The following is a 19,545-nucleotide window of genomic DNA, read 5'->3' on the forward strand; positions in this document are numbered from 1 at the left end:
TAAGACCGAATCCTACTACACCGGCTCTGATGTTCAGCGGTTGTGGCAGGGATTGCAAACTACCACGGATTACAAAGGGAAACCCAGCTGCGAGCTGCCCAGCGACACGAGCTTAATAGATGAGATAAATGACTTCTATGCTCACTTCCAGATAAGAAACATAGAACCAAGCATGAGAGCACCAGTTGTTCCGGACACCTGTGTGATCTCGCTCTCCGTAGGCAATATGAGTAAGAGTTAACATTCACAAGGCCACGGGGCCAGGATATGAGGCGTACTCAGAGCATGTGCTGACCAGCTGGCAAGTGTCTTCACTGACATTTTCATCCTATCCCTAACCCTTCATGGCTGCGCACAGCTCCAACGCCATCTTTAAGTTTGCTGCCGGCCAGATGGTGATAGGATTGATCCCCGACGACGATAAGCCAGCCTGTAAGGAGGAGGTCAGTGACCTGGCAATGTGGTGTCAGGAATACGGCTTCTCCCTCAACATCGGCAAGACCAAGAAACTGTTTGGGGACTACAGGAAACGTCCACATCTATGAGGGCTGTAGTGGAGCGGGTCGAGAACTTCAACTTCCTCTTTGTTCACATCACTAAGGAATTAACATGGCTCAGACACACCCACACAGTTGTGAAGACGGCACAACAGCGCCTCCTCCCCCTCAGGAGGCTGAAATGATTTGGCATTCCTTTATTCCTCAGTCTATTATCTATCGTGTTGCCTTGTCACTTTAACCTACCTATGCAGTAGCTACCTCCAATTACCTTGTACCCCTGTTCAGCGACTCTGTACTAGTACTCCATGTATATAGATGGCCATGTTATTTTTTACTCCTTATTGTTATTTATTATTCACTGTGTATTTATTCCTCGTGTCACCATCTATTTTTATTTGACCTTTTTTATTTTAATCTTTAACTCTGCATTGTTGGAAAAAGGACCCGTAAGTAAGCATTTCACTGTCAGTCAACACCTGTTGTTTGCAAAGCATGTGACAAATAACATTTGATTTTGATTTACCGATAGGGGCCCATCTTCTTTGCTCAGTTGGGAGTTACAGGGCAGAGCAGAGAGGGAGTCCCCATGCTGAGTGAGTGGGGAAGAAAGCTCAGGGATTTGTCATTCAGCAGAGGTTAAACCCCACCTATTAGCGCGGGGTCGTAGTACGGCCCTGATAAAGATTTCCTGTTGTACTGTGTCAAAAAAATCAATGGCTCCGCAGCGATGTGCTCATTTGATATCAACAATTGTTTTTTTAAATCAATTAGCCTTGATAGAGGAGACTATGGTGTTGGGGAGTAGGGGAGCACCTGTTACTTAGGGTTGTGCAACTGCTTTTTGTTAGTCATTGGTCATGCATTTTGTTTTGCATACGTGACAACCAACAGAACGCTAGGTTAGGTTGGCTGATGTAATGTTGGTCATTGTCGTTGAGTAATGCTGGTGATGTTGTCATTCATTGCTCAATAACTCAAAGTTCTTGTCCATTAGACCATGAATTGCTGTCCAAGAGTCCCATCAATTGTTGAGAATAACTAGATAAATGTACGCTGTGTATTTGACTTGTACCAGGAAGTGCTACTGTATGTCTGTCTCAAAACATTGTTTGGGTAATCGAGTCTGAACTCTGGTCCCCCTACAGTACTATACCATAAACTACAGTCATTGGTAGTACTTTAACATGTTATAATTTATAACCCATTTGGTGGTGTTGGGTTACTCATAGGGCCATGTAACGGCAGGACATCAATGTTCACTGAGCTCATGACAATTTGACAGACTTGTCAAACTACTTTCAGGTGTCTGTTAACAAGTATGTTTTTTTTTCTCAGCTTAGATGTGATGTTTCCTTTGTTCCTCTTGAAGGGTTCAGAGAGGAAGGGAATTTGCGTGAGTCTGTCTGTGGATACGTGCCACAACAGGTCACAAACATACAAGGTCTCTATAAAATAAAAGTGGTTATGTGATTGTTGGCTACATCCAGGTCAATGATGCATTTGAAATATTGTACATGTATATCACACATGTATTTTTGTTACTCATTTATGACCTCATTGTTGCATTATTCACCCTCCTGTCCTTCCTCTCCGTCCTACCCTCCCTCTATCCCCATCTTTCTACTCATCGGGTAATTGCATTAGTCATTTCATTAATGATAGAGTGATTGTTTGTTTTATTGTCTGCTGTTGTAAACGGGCAGGGCGCCCCAGTGGCTGGTGAAGCAGCCGTATTGATGAGGCTTTGTGTGGACACTGCCAGAGTGGAGCTATATTGATAAGGCTGGCCGCTCGGTCTATGTGGACTCTGTCGTGCAAGATCCCTATTGATAAGGCCAGTGTTTTTGTGGCCACTGGTCACGCAGCAGCGTAGATGATGTCTGTGTTCCAGTCCGGGGATATTGTTGAGGGCTGTGAGGGTATAGATATGGTGTAGAGGCGAGGAGAGGGGCCAGGGTATCAGGCAGAGTGGGCAAGTGGCAGGGCATTGAACAGGGCTGTGGGGGTGTAGAGCCTCTACAGAGGGGCTAGTATCAGGCCGAGAGGCGAGCGGCAGGGCATTGAGCAGTATTGATAAGAGCCCCAGGTCATTATGGGGTTTTGTGGTGGGTGGTAGTGGTAATTAGCAGTGATTAGGACTGGAGGAGGCCCTGCGTAGAGTAGCGCCATGCTAACCTGCAGAGATTACAGATGTGCAGTGATTAAAAGGGGCCTCGTGATCACTCCCTCCGCCTCAGTGGGAGGATGAAACTGATCTCTTATTTAAAGCTGCCGATTGGATGGTGTGCCCGGGCGGCTGGCCGTGGGCACCTCAGAGCTGGACCCTGCCATCCAGGAGGTGACGCCGCCTTCCTGTGCTACAGATGATCGAGAGGGAGAAGACTGGGCAGCAGGATCAAATATTTGTAGCTTCTAAATCAAATCAAATCAAATGTTATTTGTCACATGCGCCGAATACAGCAGGGGTAGTAGACCTTACCGTGAAATGCTTCCTTACAAGCCCTTCACCAGCAATGCACTTTTAAGAAAAATAAGTGTTAGGTATTTACTCAAACTGAAGTTGAAAAAAAATACATAAACATATATATTTTTTGAAAATCTATGCATAGATAATAAACAGAGAGTAGCAGCAGTGTAAAAGATGTGTGTATGTGTATGTGTGTGTGTGGGGGGGGTCAATGCACATAGTCCGGGTAGCCATTTAATTAGCTGTTCAGGAGTCTAATGGCTTGGGGGTAGAAGCTGTTAAGAAGCCTTTTGGACCTAGACTTGGCCCTCCGGTACCTCTTGCCGTGCGGTAGTAGAGAGAACAGTCTATGACTAGGGTGGCTGGAGTCTTCTGCAAATTTTAGGGCCTTCTCCTGACACCACCTGGTATAGAGGTCCTGGATAGCAGGAAGCTTGGCCCCAGTGATGTAGTGCCTTGAGGCCGGAGGCTGAGCAGTTGCCATACCAGACAGTGATGCAACCATGCTGCAGCTGTAGAACTTTTTTAATATCTGGCGACCCATGCCAAATCTTTTCAGTCTCCTGAGGGGGAATAGGCGTTCTAAACACTGACTCTCAGTGTGCTCTCTTTGTATTTCCTCACAAAGGTAAAATCTCAGCAGACAATTTCACAATTAGGTTAATAGTGGTGGTCACGTTGATAAGGCATCATGTGACCGAGACCAGCCAGAGACAGGGCAGCAGACTGGACAATGATGGAGTGTTGAGATTAGGGGGTTACAGTGTGATCTGACCAGGGGGTGATGGGAGATAGGCCAAGCCTGGACACTGGACTTCAGCCTCACTGATGTGGACAGAAGACTAACACGGACTAATAGCTAATAGAGACATGGGCATATTGCCTGTATAGTCTTCAACATTTTATGGGAATCAAATACATTTTAGCTTCAGAGATTTTCAATGGAGTTTGTTTACTTATGAGTTTGTTAGCCCAGTGCAGTTTCATACAGTAGCTTACAATGTGTTCAAATGTAGTGGTATGAGCTCCATTTATGACAACCGGAGTCAAACAGTGGTCACATTAACACAGTGACACACTCAAAAACACATTCACAAGCTTGATTCGTTCCCATCTCCTTCTCACTACTGCGTCTGAATTATTTTCTTCCTTTCCTTCACTCCTCTCTCTCCCTGCCACCCCCCCTTTCTCCATCCCTCTCTCTCCCTGCCACCCCCCCTTTCTCCAACCTTCTCTCTCCCTGCCACCCCCCCCCCTTCTCCATCCCTCTCTCTCCCTGCCACCCCCCCCCCCCCCCTTCTCCATTCCTCTCTCTCCCTGCCACCCCCCCTTCTCCATCCCCCTCTCTCCCTGCCACCCCCCCCCTTTCTCCATCCCTCTCTCTCCCTGCCACCCCCCCCCCTTCTCCATCCCTCTCTCTCCCTGCCACCCCCCCTTTCTCCATCCCTCTCTCTCCCTGCCACCCCCCCTTTCTCCATCCCTCTCTCTCCCTGCCACCCCCCCCCCTTCTCCATCCCTCTCTCTCCCTGCCAACCCCCCCCTTCTCCATCCCTCTCTCTCCCTGCCACCCCCCCCCTTTCTCCATCCCTCTCTCTCCCTGCCACCCCCCCCTTTCTCCATCCCTCTCTCTCCCACTCTAGGCTTGTGGGAAAGCCATTTTATCAGCGTCTGTCTGTTGTTCTCTGGTGGGGATAGATACAGAGAAGATAGATGAGTGTTTTGACATGGAGAGTGTTAGACAAACACTCTTATCGCCTCGGCACTTTAGCCCGAGCCCCGAAAGTGAAGCTGAACCATGTGGGGGGGGGGGGGATTTCCAATGGGACTGCACTGTAGAGCACCATTGCTATGGGGGCTGTGTCATATGACGACTTACTGTATGTACTGGACTCAGTGAATTTCTACATGTCTTTCTCAATCATCCCTTTGTGAGAGACGTGTGTTTTTGTTGAAGCCTTTGAGATCCTACTTGGTTGATCCTCTGTGTTGTTGTAAGGGGTGTCAGTTTGTTAGTGAAGCGTTCTCCTCCTCAATGGCCTGAGTCTCCTCCTGTTCTAGTAGTCTAGTAACCCCCCCTCCCCCTCCTCCAGAAAAGTGGATAGTAGCAGTCTTACCAGCTTTTTTAAAGCTGATCTTAACTTCTTTTGTACATAATGTCTCCTATAGACTATCAAAATAAATCATAAAGATAGTCGCACATTCCATATATCAACTCCCAGTAATTTATTGGGTGATTTACCCAATAGTGTGCAAATTTCTGTATTATTTATTTTTATAGTTTATATTCGTCGTTAGTCAGCACCTCCACATAAAAATATTTTTTCTGTGTGTGCGCCAGCTCACATAATGTCCCCGCCATAATTTCCTATGACTGAAAAAACAGCTTCTGGACATCTTAACAGTGATCATTAACCTCGATTTGGAGGGACATTTCTATTTCAACGAGTTGGCAGCTCTTTACATTCTGCTTACTCCGGACCAGGCCTTAAATACCCAGGTCTCGAAAGAGGAAGCGGCTGCAAAAGAGATGCAAGCAAGGGGGCATACTGACGCGACCACGTCGGTGAACCACCATTGCCCTCTGTTGTATTGGAGTGCAGTCCCTGGAGAACAAACTGGATGAACTCTGTACAAGCTCCGTTCAAGACTATCCTATCAACGGCATAACCACTTGGTTCGGCAACCGCAAGGCACCCGTAAGTCATAAGTCGCTATAGAGGGTGGTGAGTACAGCCCAGTACATCACTGGGGCGGAACTCCCTGCCATCCAGGACCTCTATACCAGGCGGTGTCAGAGGAAGGCCCAAAGAATTTTCAGACTCCAGCCACCCAAGCCATAGAATGTTCTTTCTCCTATCGCACGGCAAGCGGTACAAGTGCACTAAGTCTAGAACCAACAAGACCCTGAAGAGCTTCTACCTCCAAGCCATAGGACCTCGAAACAAGACTGCTAAATAGCTAATCAAATGGCTACCTGGACTACCTGCATTGACCTTTTTTTGCGCTAACTCTCTTGCACTAACTCCATGCACACACGCTGGACTCTACCCACACACTCACACATATTTACACTGAAACCCCAACACACACAGTACATACGCCCACACACGAGTACACATGCATACCGACGACACACACTTTCACACTCATCACATACACTGCTGCTATTGTTTTATCTATCCTGTTGCATAGTTTCTTTACCCCTACCCACAGTATATGTACATGGCTACCTCCATTACCCATCGAGTCGGTACTGGTACTCCCTGTATATAGCCATGATATTTTTTACTCGTTATTGTTATTCACGGTGCATTTTTGTTAATGTTTTATCTTTTTTAACTGTGCATTGTTGAAAGCATTTCACTGTTAGTCTACACCGGTTGTTTACAAAAAGCCTTGACTCCCAAGTTATCTCCAGGGCTCTGGCCTTTACATGACGTAGATCATTGTAGTTGTGTTTTGAGACCGTATTTTTACCTGGATTTGGTTTCATTTGATTTGGCTGTGTATCTTGTTTGCTTGTGGGACCTTAGTGACTTAATATCTCTCTCTATCTCCTATCTCTCTCTATCTCCTATCTCTCTCTATCTCCTATCTCTCTCTTCCTGTTCTCTTCTCTCCCTTTCTATCTGTAGATGATCTGGAGCTGAGTGATGATGCTGCTTACCCCAAGGTCCTGGCCTGCAGGGACCTCACCACCGACACACTATGGGGGCCATACGCTGGGATCGTTCAAACAGAAGATGCGGGAGATGACCAGGAGTCAGAGGTGAAGGTTCAAAGTGCATGGAGGGAGATGTTAGAGGTCAAGTAGAGGGTTAGGTTCTGTCAATGGGACAGGATAATAAAAAAATGACTTATCACCCATTAATCTGTCAGTGGTGGGAAATGGAAATATCTTTGTGTGCGTGTACGCACGCTCCTATTACCCCATGGCCAATCGCTGTGTGCATTTCCTTGGGAAATGTTAGAGACAGGATGTTCCTCTCGCTGGAGTTGTCTCTTATTCATCATGTGCTGAAAGTCCGTCTAATCATGTGATTCTGAGCTGGAAGAGTTTTCCTGGCACTGACCAGATACAGATACCAGAACATTGCACACTCTCATACACAAAAACACATACACACACACTTTCTCTGGACTGGATCAAATACTTTTTAAAGATTTGTAATCCATGCTCTATTTAAGCAATACGGCTTGAGGGCGTGTGGTATATGGCCTTCGGAAAGTATTCAGACCCCTTGACTTGTTCCACATTTTGTTATGTTATAGCCTTATTCTAAAATGGTTTAAATTGGGTTTTTCCCTCATCAATCTACACGCAATACCACATCCATGATGACAAAGAAAACACAGGCTTTTAGAAATGTTTGCTAATTTATATAAAAAAATGTTTTTAAATAACACATTTACATAAGTATTCAGACCCTTTACTCAATACTTTGTTGAAGCACTTTTGGAAGCGATTTCAGCATTGAGTCTTCTTGTGTACAGCTTGGCACATCTATATTTGGGGAGTTTCTCCCATTCTTCTTTGCAGATTCTCTCAAGCTCTGTCAGGTTGGATGGGGAGCGTCGCTGCACAGCTATTTTCAGGTCTCTAGAGATATTCGATCAGTTCAACTCCATGCTCAATACTGAATACTCGGAGCTCTATGGACAATTCCTTCGACCTCATGGCTTGGTTTTTGCTCTGACAGGCACTGTCAACCGTGGGACCTTATGTAGACAGGTATATGTCTTTCCAAATAATGTCCAATCAATTGAATTTACCACAGGTGGACTCCAATCAAGTTGTAGAAACATCTCAAGGATGATCAATGGAAACAGGATGCACCTGAGCTCAATTTCGCATCTCATAGCAAAGGGTCTGAATACTGAATAAGGCTTTTCTGTTTTTTATTTTTAATACATTTTCAAACATTTCTCAAAACCTGTTTTCATTTTGTCATTACGGGGTATTATGTGTAGATTGCTGAGTGGAAAAAAAATCTGTAATACATTTTAGAATAAGGCTGTAGCGTTACAAAATGTGGAAAAAGTCAAAGGGTCTGAATACTTTCCGAAGGCAATATACCACGGCTAAGGGCTGTTCTTAGCACGACGCAATGGATACAGCCCTTAGCCGTGGTATATTGGCCATATACCACAAACCCCCGAGGTGCCTTATTGCTATTATAAACTGGTTGCCACCGGAATTAGAACAGTAAAAAGTACTTTTTTGTCATACCCGTGGTATACGTTCTGATATACTTTACCACAGCTTTCAACCAATCAGCATTCAGCCAATCAGCATTCAGGGCTCAAACCTCCCAGTTTATAATCCAAAATGGGTAGCGGCCTTTTGTGATGTTCTTAAATGACGGTATATGCCGTATGTATTCCCCAAAAGGTTAATAAATATATGAAGACATTATACTTGAATGACCATGAATGTTTCTCTGAAAGACTGCTCATCTACTTTTTGTCTCATGCTGATGCATCCATGAGCTTGACTGACTCACTGGTCCTGCAGCCTTTCCTCTCCCAGCTGCAGCCCAGCAAACCCAGACCAGCCCACCCCTCTCCTCTACCCTCTGCTCCCCAGACGTCCGCCTGTATTTTATCTCTGCGTGGCGCCATCCTCCTGGACAACAAATCCCAATGATTGATTTCTGGTTGATAGGCTCTCATTTCTAAGATTTAGTTTATTATCAGAATTTCTGAGTCCACACACCCATCACCCATCTTTCGTTTCCTCCCTTCCACTGCTCATCTTCTTTTCTCACTCTTCCCTTTCTGTTATGTTCAAGAAGACTACGTTTCAATGCAGTTTTTAGTAGATTTTCGGCGTTGACCATCTCTTTTGAATTCTCTCTCCCTTCTCTCTAACCTCACCCTCTCCATCTCTGTCTCTCTCTCCCTCTCTCTCTCTCCCTCTGCTATCTGCGGGCTGAAAGAGTGAAGACTGACCCTCAGTCAGGAGGAGATAGTGGGTTTAATCTCACATTCCTCCTGTGTCTCCCACTGTCACTCCGCATCCTCCTCCCACAGTTCCCCGCCCGCCAGGCCGCCAGCCCAGGGGTCAGCAGGGGTCAGGGTTTCCCTCAATAGAGTAGATCCACCGCTACGCAGCCCTTCATCTCTATCTCTGCTTAGCTAAGATTGCTTTCTGCTGCGTTCTCTCCCACTATAAAGAGACCAATTATTATTAATAAACTGCTGGTGCTTACAATGGATGTGCAATTCATTTGGCTTTGCATGATTGTTGCCATCGTGTACTGTGTAAAGATTCAACATTGACAGTCTAAACAATTCCAAATAGCCAATTTACACAGCTAACTTTTGTTTATTTTGCTGTGATTGAGTTACACTTATTACCAACCTTTCTGCTTGATTGGCCTCAGTAGGGAATATTATGTGTATGAGGATTGGACAAAGGGTTACCTGATTCAGCTACAAGATTATGTTTTTGTTCCAGAAAAGAGACATTCAGTGTTGGTTTCATGGCAGTATGCCATGTGCTGTCCTGTTAGTGTGACCTCCTCCCTGTCCCTTTCCACCTCAGACCTGTACCAGTGGTGGTGTCATGCAGCCTGCAGTGGCGTCTGGAGCCCTGGGGTTCTGCCCCTCATCACATCACATGGTGACTTGGCACCACCTGCCTCGCCTGGCAGACCTGCAGATCCATGCCAAACCTGCCTGCTGTGCTCTGCCTTCTCTGAGCAAATGTGCTTCTTATTTGATCTTGCCAGATAAGCTATCAGTTTAATACGGGCCTACCCTGTAACACAACAAGACAAGCGTTCGCTTTGAACACCCACACACACTGCACACTAGTGCACTCTCACACAACAAGCATAGATCCTAGCTAATATAAGACCTGTTCTTTTTTGATCTGATATACAGGTAACTGCCAAAATAAAGGAAACACCAACATAAAGTGTCTTAATAGGGTGTTAGGCCCCCACAGGTCAGAACAGATTCAATGCACCTTGGCATAGAACCTACACGTGTCTGGAACTCTATTGGAGGGATTGACACCATTTTCTTCTACAAGAAATGTGTGTGTTCACTCGCGCATATGTTTGTTGCTTTGTGTGGGTGGGGATCATGAGCGGCAGTCAGTTCTAAGGAAACGGGGTGAGTTGATATCCATGACAGGTCTCTCTTAAAGAGATCTCACTCATTAGATTATCAATGTCACTGGCCTGTGTGTGTGTCATATGGAAATCCTGTCATTTGCATCTCTTGAGAAAGAGGCATTAAAATCTATTTAAATATATTCTGTCTGATATGGATGTTGGACTTTGGTACACAGTGTAATAATGTTTACTGATGAGCTGACCAGGTTTCCTTAGATTGCTGGGAGTTTTGTCGTTCAGTGAACATGTCCTCGTCTCATGGCAACTGAGGTGTGTATTTTCTGATTGGATCAGACTCATCTGATATAGTCCCCCTCATTTTGATTACATCACAAATTGATCAAATCTTGGTCAAAAGAGTCTTAAGATTAGTAGGTTACACCTGATATGTAGTGATGATTTTTTGGTATCAACCAAGTTAGAATAACTTCATAATGGCAATGCTTCAACAAGGAAAAGAGCACCATGCCTTATAGTTTCATCGTAGTTTGAGTGATACTCCTCCAAACCATCTTCTGCGGAGCACACACCACTGCAGAAGAACTCAATTTACGCATCACTTTTGTTCCCTCTCTTCACCCTCCTGTCTTTCGCGGAAACGAAGCCTAGAGGCATGATCCTAGAAGGAGTGGAGTGTGGAGTTCAAAGCGTTATCACGTGCGGAACGTCTTTTCATCATGTTTTAGAAACAAGCGTTAGCACTAATCCCCCAATAATCTCTCCAGGAGAACTCAAATGATAAGGTCCGCCACCCACGGCTTGCAAACACACTTTTGGGGAGTCTCTCCCCCCTCACTGCTCTGTCGTTCCCTACGAAGGACGAGTGAAGGTGAGAACCTTCTCACTCTCTCTATCTAGCAGTGTTTGTTTACCTCCTGGTAAATCTCTCCAGTTGATCTGAAATTATCAACAGAGACGGTCTTTGGCAGCCTTTCTGCACCCTGCCCTCTCAAATGAGATCTTAATTAAAAAACAGTCGCTCCAGAAGACCCCAAATCTGTAATTTAGCACTTGTCACCCTCTTGATCGCTCCTGAATGTCTATAATAATAAAGTGCACTAAACTAGCTTAATCTTGATGGCAGATATGTTGAGAGCATGTCCATGTATACGTTCATTGGCGACAAGGACCTGAGTTTGTGCTACAGAGCTTAGAGCTCACAGGAGGACCAGAGGCCTTAATTCTTCCTCAGACACTTCCACTATGGCATCTCTCCCTCTTTCTGCCCCTGCCAGACACTGAGAAGATGTTGACTAGCGAAAGGGAATGGACCAAATAGGTGGACTATGGTAGGTGGCAAGTAGAGGGGCAAAAGGGAGAAAAAAAGAAATGATAGGAAAGTGCAATGGCAAAAGCCAGCAAAAGGATGAAGGCAGTGCCAGAGAGGAAGGGAGATGGAATGGAAAGAGGTGGGATTGGAGAGATGGAGTTGATGGGGAGGGGGTGCTTATTCTCATCACTCAGTCCCTGTGACTGGGTTGGTATCTGCAGCTCGCTGTCATCTGCGCCTGCTTCTGCGGGGCGGAGAGTAAAGGAGAGAGGGAAAACCTATCTCCGAGGCTCATCTCCGGCAGTTCTGGAGCCCGCTTTCCAAGAGTGCCTCATTTTCAAATCTCTTATCTTGCCTGTTTTAAGTATCACAGTTTTATATTTTTACATGTCATTTGCATGCAGCTCATCAAACCTGGATAATTTTTTCTTGGAGGCACACTACATGACCAAAAGTATGTGGACACCTGCTTGTTGAACATCTCATTTCAAAATCATGGGCATTAATATGGAGTTGGTCCCCCTTTGCTGCTATAACAGCCTCTACTCTTCTGGGAAGGCTTTCCACTAGATGTTGGAACATTGCTGCGGGGACTTGCTTCTATTCAGCCACAAGCATTAGTGAGGTCAGGTGCTGATGACCTAGCTCACAGTCGGCATTCCAATTAATCCCAAAGGTGTTCGATGGGGTTGAGGTCAGGGCTCTGTGCAGGCCAGTCAAGTTCTTCCACACTGATCTCGACAAACCATTTCTGTCTGAACCTCGGTTTGTGCACGGGGGCATTGTCATGCTGAAACAAGAAAAGGGCCTTCCCGAAATTGTGGCAGACAGTTGGAGGCACATAATCGTTTAGAATGTCATTTGTACAGTGCATTCTGAAAATATTCAGACCCCTTTTACTTTTTCAAAAAAAAAATCCCACATCAATCTACACACAATACCCCATAATGACAAAGCAAACAGGTTTTTAGAAATGTTTGCACATTTATAAAACATGTACTGAACTATAACATTTCCATAAGTATTCAGACCATTTACTCAGTACTTTATTGAAGCACCTTTGGCATAGATTACAGCCTCGAATCTTCTTGGATATGACACTACAAACTTGGCACAGCTGTATTTGGGGAGTTTCTCACATTCCTCTCTGCAGATCCTCTCAAGCTCTTTTTCAGGTCTCTCCAGATATGTTTGATTGAGTTTAAGTCAGGGCTCTGGCTGGGCCACTCAAGGACATTCAGAGACTTGACCCGAAGCCACTCCTGCGTTGTCTTGGCTGTGTGCTTAGAGTTATTGACTTGTTGGAGGCCACTGTGTTCTTGGGGACCTTCAATGCTGCAGACTTTTTTTGTTACCCTTCCCCAGATCTGTGCCTCGACACAATCCTGTCTTGGAGCTAAACGGACAATTCCTTCGACCTCATGGCTTGGTTTTTGCTCTGACATGCATTGTCAACTGTGGGACCTTGTATAGACAGGTGTGTGCCTTTCCAAATCATATCCAATCAATTGAATTTACCACAGGTGGACTTCAGTCAAGTTGTAGAAACATCTTAAGGATGATCAATGGAAACAGGATGCACCTTAGCTCAATTTCGAATCTCATCGCAAAGGGTCTGAATGCTTATCTAAATTAGTTCTTTCTGTTTTTATTTTCAATAAATGTGCAAAAAAAATGGAAAAACCTGCTTCGCTTTGTTGTTATGGGGTATTGTGTAGATTGAGGATTTTTATTTATTCAATCAATTTTAGAATAAGGCTGTAACGTAACAAAATGTGGAAAAAGGCAGGCGGTCTTAATACTTCCCGAATGCGCTGTAGCATTATAATTTCCCTTCACTGGCACTAAGGGGCCTAGCCCGAACCATGAAAAACAGTCCCACACCATTATTCCTCCTCTACCAAACTTTGCAGTTGGCACTATGCATTCGGCAGGTAGCGTTCTCCTAACATCCACCAAACCCAGATTTGTCCGTTGGACTGCCAGTTGGTGAAGAGTGATTCATCACTCCAGAGAGCACGTTTCCACTGGTCCAGAGTCCAATGGCGGTGAGCTTTTTTTTAATTTATTTTATTTTACCTTTATTTAACCAGGTAGGCAAGTTGAGAACAAGTTCTCATTTACAATTGCGACCTGGCCAAGATAAAGCAAAGCAGTTCGACAGATAAAACGACACAGAGTTACACATGGAGTAAAAACAAACATACAGTCAATAATGCAGTATAAACAAGTCTATATACAATGTGAGCAAATGAGGTGAGAAGGGAGGTAAAGGCAAAAAAAGGCCATGATGGCAAAGTAAATACAATATAGCAAGTAAAATACTGGAATGGTAGTTTTGCAATGGAAGAATGTGCAAAGTAGAAATAAAAAAATAATGGGGTGCAAAGGAGCAAAATAAATAAATAAATAAAAATTAAATACAGTTGGGAAAGAGGTAGTTGTTTGGGCTAAATTATAGGTGGGCTATGTACAGGTGCAGTAATCTGTGAGCTGCTCTGACAGTTGGTGCTTAAAGCTAGTGAGGGAGATAAGTGTTTCCAGTTTCAGAGATTTTTGTAGTTCGTTCCAGTCATTGGCAGCAGAGAACTGGAAGGAGAGGCGGCCAAAGAAAGAATTGGTCTTGGGGGTGACTAGAGAGATATACCTGCTGGAGCGTGTGCTACAGGTGGGAGATGCTATGGTGACCAGCGAGCTGAGATAAGGGGGGACTTTACCTAGCAGGGTCTTGTAGATGACATGGAGCCAGTGGGTTTGGCGACGAGTATGAAGCGAGGGCCAGCCAACGAGAGCGTACAGGTCGCAATGGTGGGTAGTATATGGGGCTTTGGTGATAAAACGGATTGCACTGTGATAGACTGCATCCAATTTGTTGAGTAGGGTATTGGAGGCTATTTTGTAAATGACATCGCCAAAGTCGAGGATTGGTAGGATGGTCAGTTTTACAAGGGTATGTTTGGCAGCATGAGTGAAGGATGCTTTGTTGCGAAATAGGAAGCCAATTCTAGATTTAACTTTGGATTGGAGATGTTTGATATGGGTCTGGAAGGAGAGTTTACAGTCTAACCAGACACCTAAGTATTTGTAGTTGTCCACGTATTCTAAGTCAGAGCCGTCCAGAGTAGTGATGTTGGACAGGCGGGTAGGTGCAGGTAGCGATCGGTTGAAGAGCATGCATTTAGTTTTACTTGTATTTAAGAGCAATTGGAGGCCACGGAAGGAGAGTTGTATGGCATTGAAGCTTGCCTGGAGGGTTGTTAACACAGTGTCCAAAGAAGGGCCGGAAGTATACAGAATGGTGTCGTCTGCGTAGAGGTGGATCAGGGACTCACCAGCAGCAAGAGCGACCTCATTGATGTATACAGAGAAGAGAGTCGGTCCAAGAATTGAACCCTGTGGCACCCCCATAGAGACTGCCAGAGGTCCGGACAGCAGACCCTCCGACTTGACACACTGAACTCTATCAGAGAAGTAGTTGGTGAACCAGGCGAGGCAATCATTTGAGAAACCAAGGCTGTCGAGTCTGCCGATGAGGATATGGTGATTGACAGAGTCGAAAGCCTTGGCCAGATCAATGAATACGGCTGCACAGTAATGTTTCTTATCGATGGCGGTTAAGATATCGTTTAGGACCTTGAGCGTGGCTGAGGTGCACCCATGACCAGCTCTGAAACCAGATTGCATAGCAGAGAAGGTATGGTGAGATTCGAAATGGTCGGTAATCTGTTTGTTGACTTGGCTTTCGAAGACCTTAGAAAGGCACGGTAGGATAGATATAGGTCTGTAGCAGTTTGGGTCAAGAGTGTCCCCCCCTTTGAAGAGGGGGATGACCGCAGCTGCTTTCCAATCTTTGGGAATCTCAGACGACACGAAAGAGAGGTTGAACAGGCTAGTAATAGGGGTGGCAACAATTTCGGCAGATAATTTTAGAAAGAAAGGGTCCAGATTGTCTAGCCCGGCTGATTTGTAGGGGTCCAGATTTTGCAGCTCTTTCAGAACATCAGCTGAATGGATTTGGGAGAAGGAGAAATGGGGAAGGCTTGGGCGAGTTGCTGTTGGGGGTGCAGTGCTGTTGTCCGGGGTAGGAGTAGCCAGGTGGAAAGCATGGCCAGCCGTAGAAAAATGCTTATTGAAATTCTCAATTATGGTGGATTTATCAGTGGTGACAGTGTTTCCTATCTTCAGTGCAGTGGGCAGCTGGGAGGAGGTGTTCTTATTCTCCATGGACTTTACAGTGTCCCAGAACTTTTTTGAGTTAGTGTTGCAGGAAGCAAATTTCTGCTTGAAAAAGCTAGCCTTGGCTTTTCTAACTGCCTGTGTATAGTGATTTCTAGCTTCCCTGAACAGCTGCATATCACGGGGGCTGTTCGATGCTAATGCAGAGCGCCATAGGATGTTTTTGTGTTGGTTAAGGGCAGTCAGGTCTGGGGAGAACCAAGGGCTATATCTGTTCCTGGTTCTAAATTTCTTGAATGGGGCATGTTTATTTAAGATGGTTAGGAAGGCATTTTAAAAAAATATCCAGGCATCCTCTACTGACGGGATGAGATCAATATCCTTCCAGGATACCCCGGCCAGGTCGATTAGAAAGGCCTGCTCGCAGAAGTGTTTCAGGGAGCGTTTTACAGTGATGAGTGGAGGTCGTTTGACCGCTGACCCATTACGGATGCAGGCAATGAGGCAGTGATCGCTGAGATCTTGGTTGAAGACAGCAGAGGTGTATTTAGAGGGGAAGTTGGTTAGGATGATATCTATGAGGGTGCCCGTGTTTAAGGTTTTGGGGAGGTACCTGGTAGGTTCATTGATTATTTGTGTGAGATTGAGGGCATCAAGTTTAGATTGTAGGATGGCTGGGGTGTTAAGCATGTTCCAGTTTAGGTCGCCTAGCAGCACGAACTCTGAAGATAGATGGGGGGCAATCAGTTCACATATGGTGTCCAGAGCACAGCTGGGGGCAGAGGGTGGTCTATAGCAGGCGGCAACGGTGAGAGACTTGTTTTTAGAGAGGTGGATTTTTAAAAGTAGAAGTTCAAATTGTTTGGGTACAGACCTGGATAGTAGGACAGAACTCTGCAGGCTATCTTTGCAGTAGATAGCAACACCGCCCCCTTTGGCAGTTCTATCTTGTCTGAAAATGTTGTAGTTTGGAATTAAAACTTCAGAATTTTTGGTGGTCTTCCTAAGCCAGGATTCAGACACAGCTAGAACATCCGGGTTGGCAGAGTGTGCTAAAGCAGTGAATAGAACAAACTTAGGGAGGAGGCTTCTAATGTTAACATGCATGAAACCAAGGCTATTACGGTTACAGAAGTCGTCAAAAGAGAGCGCCTGGGGAATAGGAGTGGAGCTAGGCACTGCAGGGCCTGGATTCACCTCTACATCGCCAGAGGAACATAGGAGGAGTAGAATAAGGGTACGGCTAAAAGCTATGAGAATTGGTCGTCTAGAACGTCTGGAACATAGAGTAAAAGGAGGTTTCTGGGGGCGATAAAATAGCATCAAGGTATAATGTACAGACAAATGTATGGTAGGATGTGAATACAGTGGGGGTAAACCTAGGTATTGAGTGATGAAGAGAGAGATATTGTCTCTAGAAACATCGTTGAAACCAGGAGATGTCATTGCATGTGTGGGTGGTGGAACTAATAGGTTGGATAAGGTATAGTGAGCAGGACTAGAGGCTCTACAGTGAAATAAGCCAATAAACACTAACCAGAACAGAAATGGACAAGACATATTGACATTAAGGATAGGCATGCTTAGTCGAGTGATCAAAAGGGTCCGGTGAGTGGAGAGGTTGGTTGGTGATTTAGACAGCTAGCCAGGGCATCGGTAGCAAGCTAGCATAGGATGGAGGTCTGTTAGCCACCCCTTACGTTCCGTCAGTAGATTAGTGGGGTTCCGTGTGGTAGAGGGGATTAATCCAAATCACACAACAACAACAAAAATAAAAACAATAGATATAGTTATAGAGGCCCAAGAAGAAAAGATAATAATAATAATTTAAAAAATAATTAAAAAAAAATAATAATAATAAAAAAATTGTCCGATTGTCTATTCAGATAGCAGCCGGTAAGACAGCTAACGGTTAGCAGGCCGCAGATGGGCGTTCAGGTAACGTCGCGACGGAGGAGCCGGCCGAATAACTCCTTCGGGTAGATAACGTCGGCAGTCCAGTTGTGAAGGCCCGGTGGGGCTCCGCGAAGGCAGTAAAACGGGTCCGGATAGGTGACTGCAGCCCAGGTGTGATTGATGGAACTCAGGAGTGATTGACGGAGCTTGCTAGCTCCGGAATAATTGATGTTTGCTCCGGAATCGACGAAGGCCGATGGTCACACGGATAGCAGCTAGCTAGCTGTGAGATCCGGGTATGAATGTCCAGGGACATGGAGAGAAAAATTGGTCCGGTATGTTCCGTTCCGAGCCGCGCTGCGCCGTACAGAACTGGCGATAGATTTTCGAGCTAAAGGATAGCTGATGACCACAAACCGTGGCTAGCTGAATACTAACGATTTGCCAGTAAAGGAGCTAACTAGCTTCTGAACTAGCTTCTGGATTAGCTTCTGGCTAGTTTCAGGCTAGCTTCTTGGAGTTTCTGGCTAGCTTCTTGGAGGATTACAGATCTGAGGTAAATAATACTTTTTTATAAATATACATTGGTGAGGCGGGTTGCAGGAGAGTGTTTTGAAGATGAGTTGATGGAAAATAAAAATAAAATGTATGTGAAAAAGTTGTAAATATATATATATACAGGACACGACAAGACGAGGACAAAAGACGTCTGAACTGCTATGCCACCTTGGAGCTTTACACCACTCCAGCTAACGCTTGGCATTGCGCATGGTGATCTTAGGCTTGTGTGCTGCTGGAAACAGTTATTGTGTTGACGTTGCTTCCAGAGGAAGTTTGGAACTCGATAGTGAGTGAGTGAAGACAGGCAATTTTTACGAGCTTCAGTACTCGGCAGTCCCGTTCTGTGAGCGTGTGTGGCCTACCACTTCACATCTGATCCTAGACGTTTACACTTCACAATAACAGCACTCACAGTTGACCGGGGCAGCTCCAGCAGGGCAGAAATTTGATGAACTGACTTGTTGGAAAGGTGGCGTCCTATGACAGTACCACGTTGAAAGTTACTGAGCTCTTCATTAAGGCCATTCTGCTGCCATGTTTGTCTATGGAGATTGCATGGCTGTGTGCTCGATTGTATACACCTGTCAGCAACGGGGCTGAAGTAGCAAAATCCACTATTTTGAAGGAGTGTATACATACTTTTGTATATATAGTGTATATGCAGATGTGTGGCTGTGCATGAGCAGACCAGTATAAGGGAATGGGTTTCAGTGTGTTTGTACAGTAAGTACACATTTATTAGTGTATTAATGTGCGTATTTATTTGTGTTCAAGAAGTGTGTGTGTGTGTGTGTGTGTGTGTGTGTGTGTGTGTGTGTGTGTGTGTGTGTGTGTGTGTGTGTGTGTGTGTGTGTGTGTGTGTTGAGAGAGAGAATGTGTGTGTGAGAGGCGGATGTTGAGTAGGTTTCTGATGTTTATCTTCCTTCCTTTTCTTCTCTGTATTTTTGGAGGATTCACACAGTGACCTCTTTGTTTGGGACAGTGAGTACCCCCTTCATTCCCCTTTTGGGAAAGAAACCATTTCCTGAAGGGGAGAGATAGAGATAGAAGGGCAGACAGAGGGGTAGGAATGAGAGAGGGAGGTTGAGGAATGGGAAAGAGAGAGGGATGAGAGAGGGCATGATTAGCCATACAGTACTGTAGAGCGGGTAGGATGGGAAGATTAAGCGAAGGGGAAGAGGTAAATGGTAGGAGGGGGTGAAAGAGAGAGTGAGAGGGAAAACGAGTATGAAAAAAGACCAGGCCAGCCCCAATAGTCAGGAGGTCTATGGTGGAATTCAGTGGAAGTCAGCTGCACTGGCCAGGAAAGGAGAGACTATTCTACCTTCCTGTTCTTTTCTTCTCTGTCTGTCCAGCTGTGTCCGCTTCATAGAGTACATTCAAACACACTTGGATGATATCATTATCCAGGATGCACACATTGAAAAAGAAGTTCATTATTGACCAATCATTTCATTGTGTTTCTCATGGTTCCACAGAGAACAGGATTCTATAATTGCTTTAATCACCAGGGAATATTCAGCAAATTATGGTAGCAATGATGTGTATGCA

The 19,545-nt window shown here is 45.2% G+C and overlaps 1 protein-coding gene across 1 annotated transcript in view; it reads left to right on the forward strand.

Moving 5' to 3' along the window:
* LOC109867253 (zinc finger protein ZFPM1-like) overlaps window positions 1–19,545 on the forward strand; it is a 92,763-nt gene that overhangs the window by 59,973 nt on the left and 13,245 nt on the right. The window contains exon 4 of the mRNA XM_020456308.2: window positions 6,603–6,736. Within this exon, the coding sequence (XP_020311897.1) occupies window positions 6,603–6,736 (134 nt within the window). The remainder of the gene's footprint in view (window positions 1–6,602; window positions 6,737–19,545) is intronic.

The sequence above is a fragment of the Oncorhynchus kisutch genome, linkage group LG22 (genome assembly GCF_002021735.2).
Source record: "Oncorhynchus kisutch isolate 150728-3 linkage group LG22, Okis_V2, whole genome shotgun sequence".
In the NCBI taxonomy this organism is placed as follows: domain Eukaryota; kingdom Metazoa; phylum Chordata; class Actinopteri; order Salmoniformes; family Salmonidae; genus Oncorhynchus; species Oncorhynchus kisutch.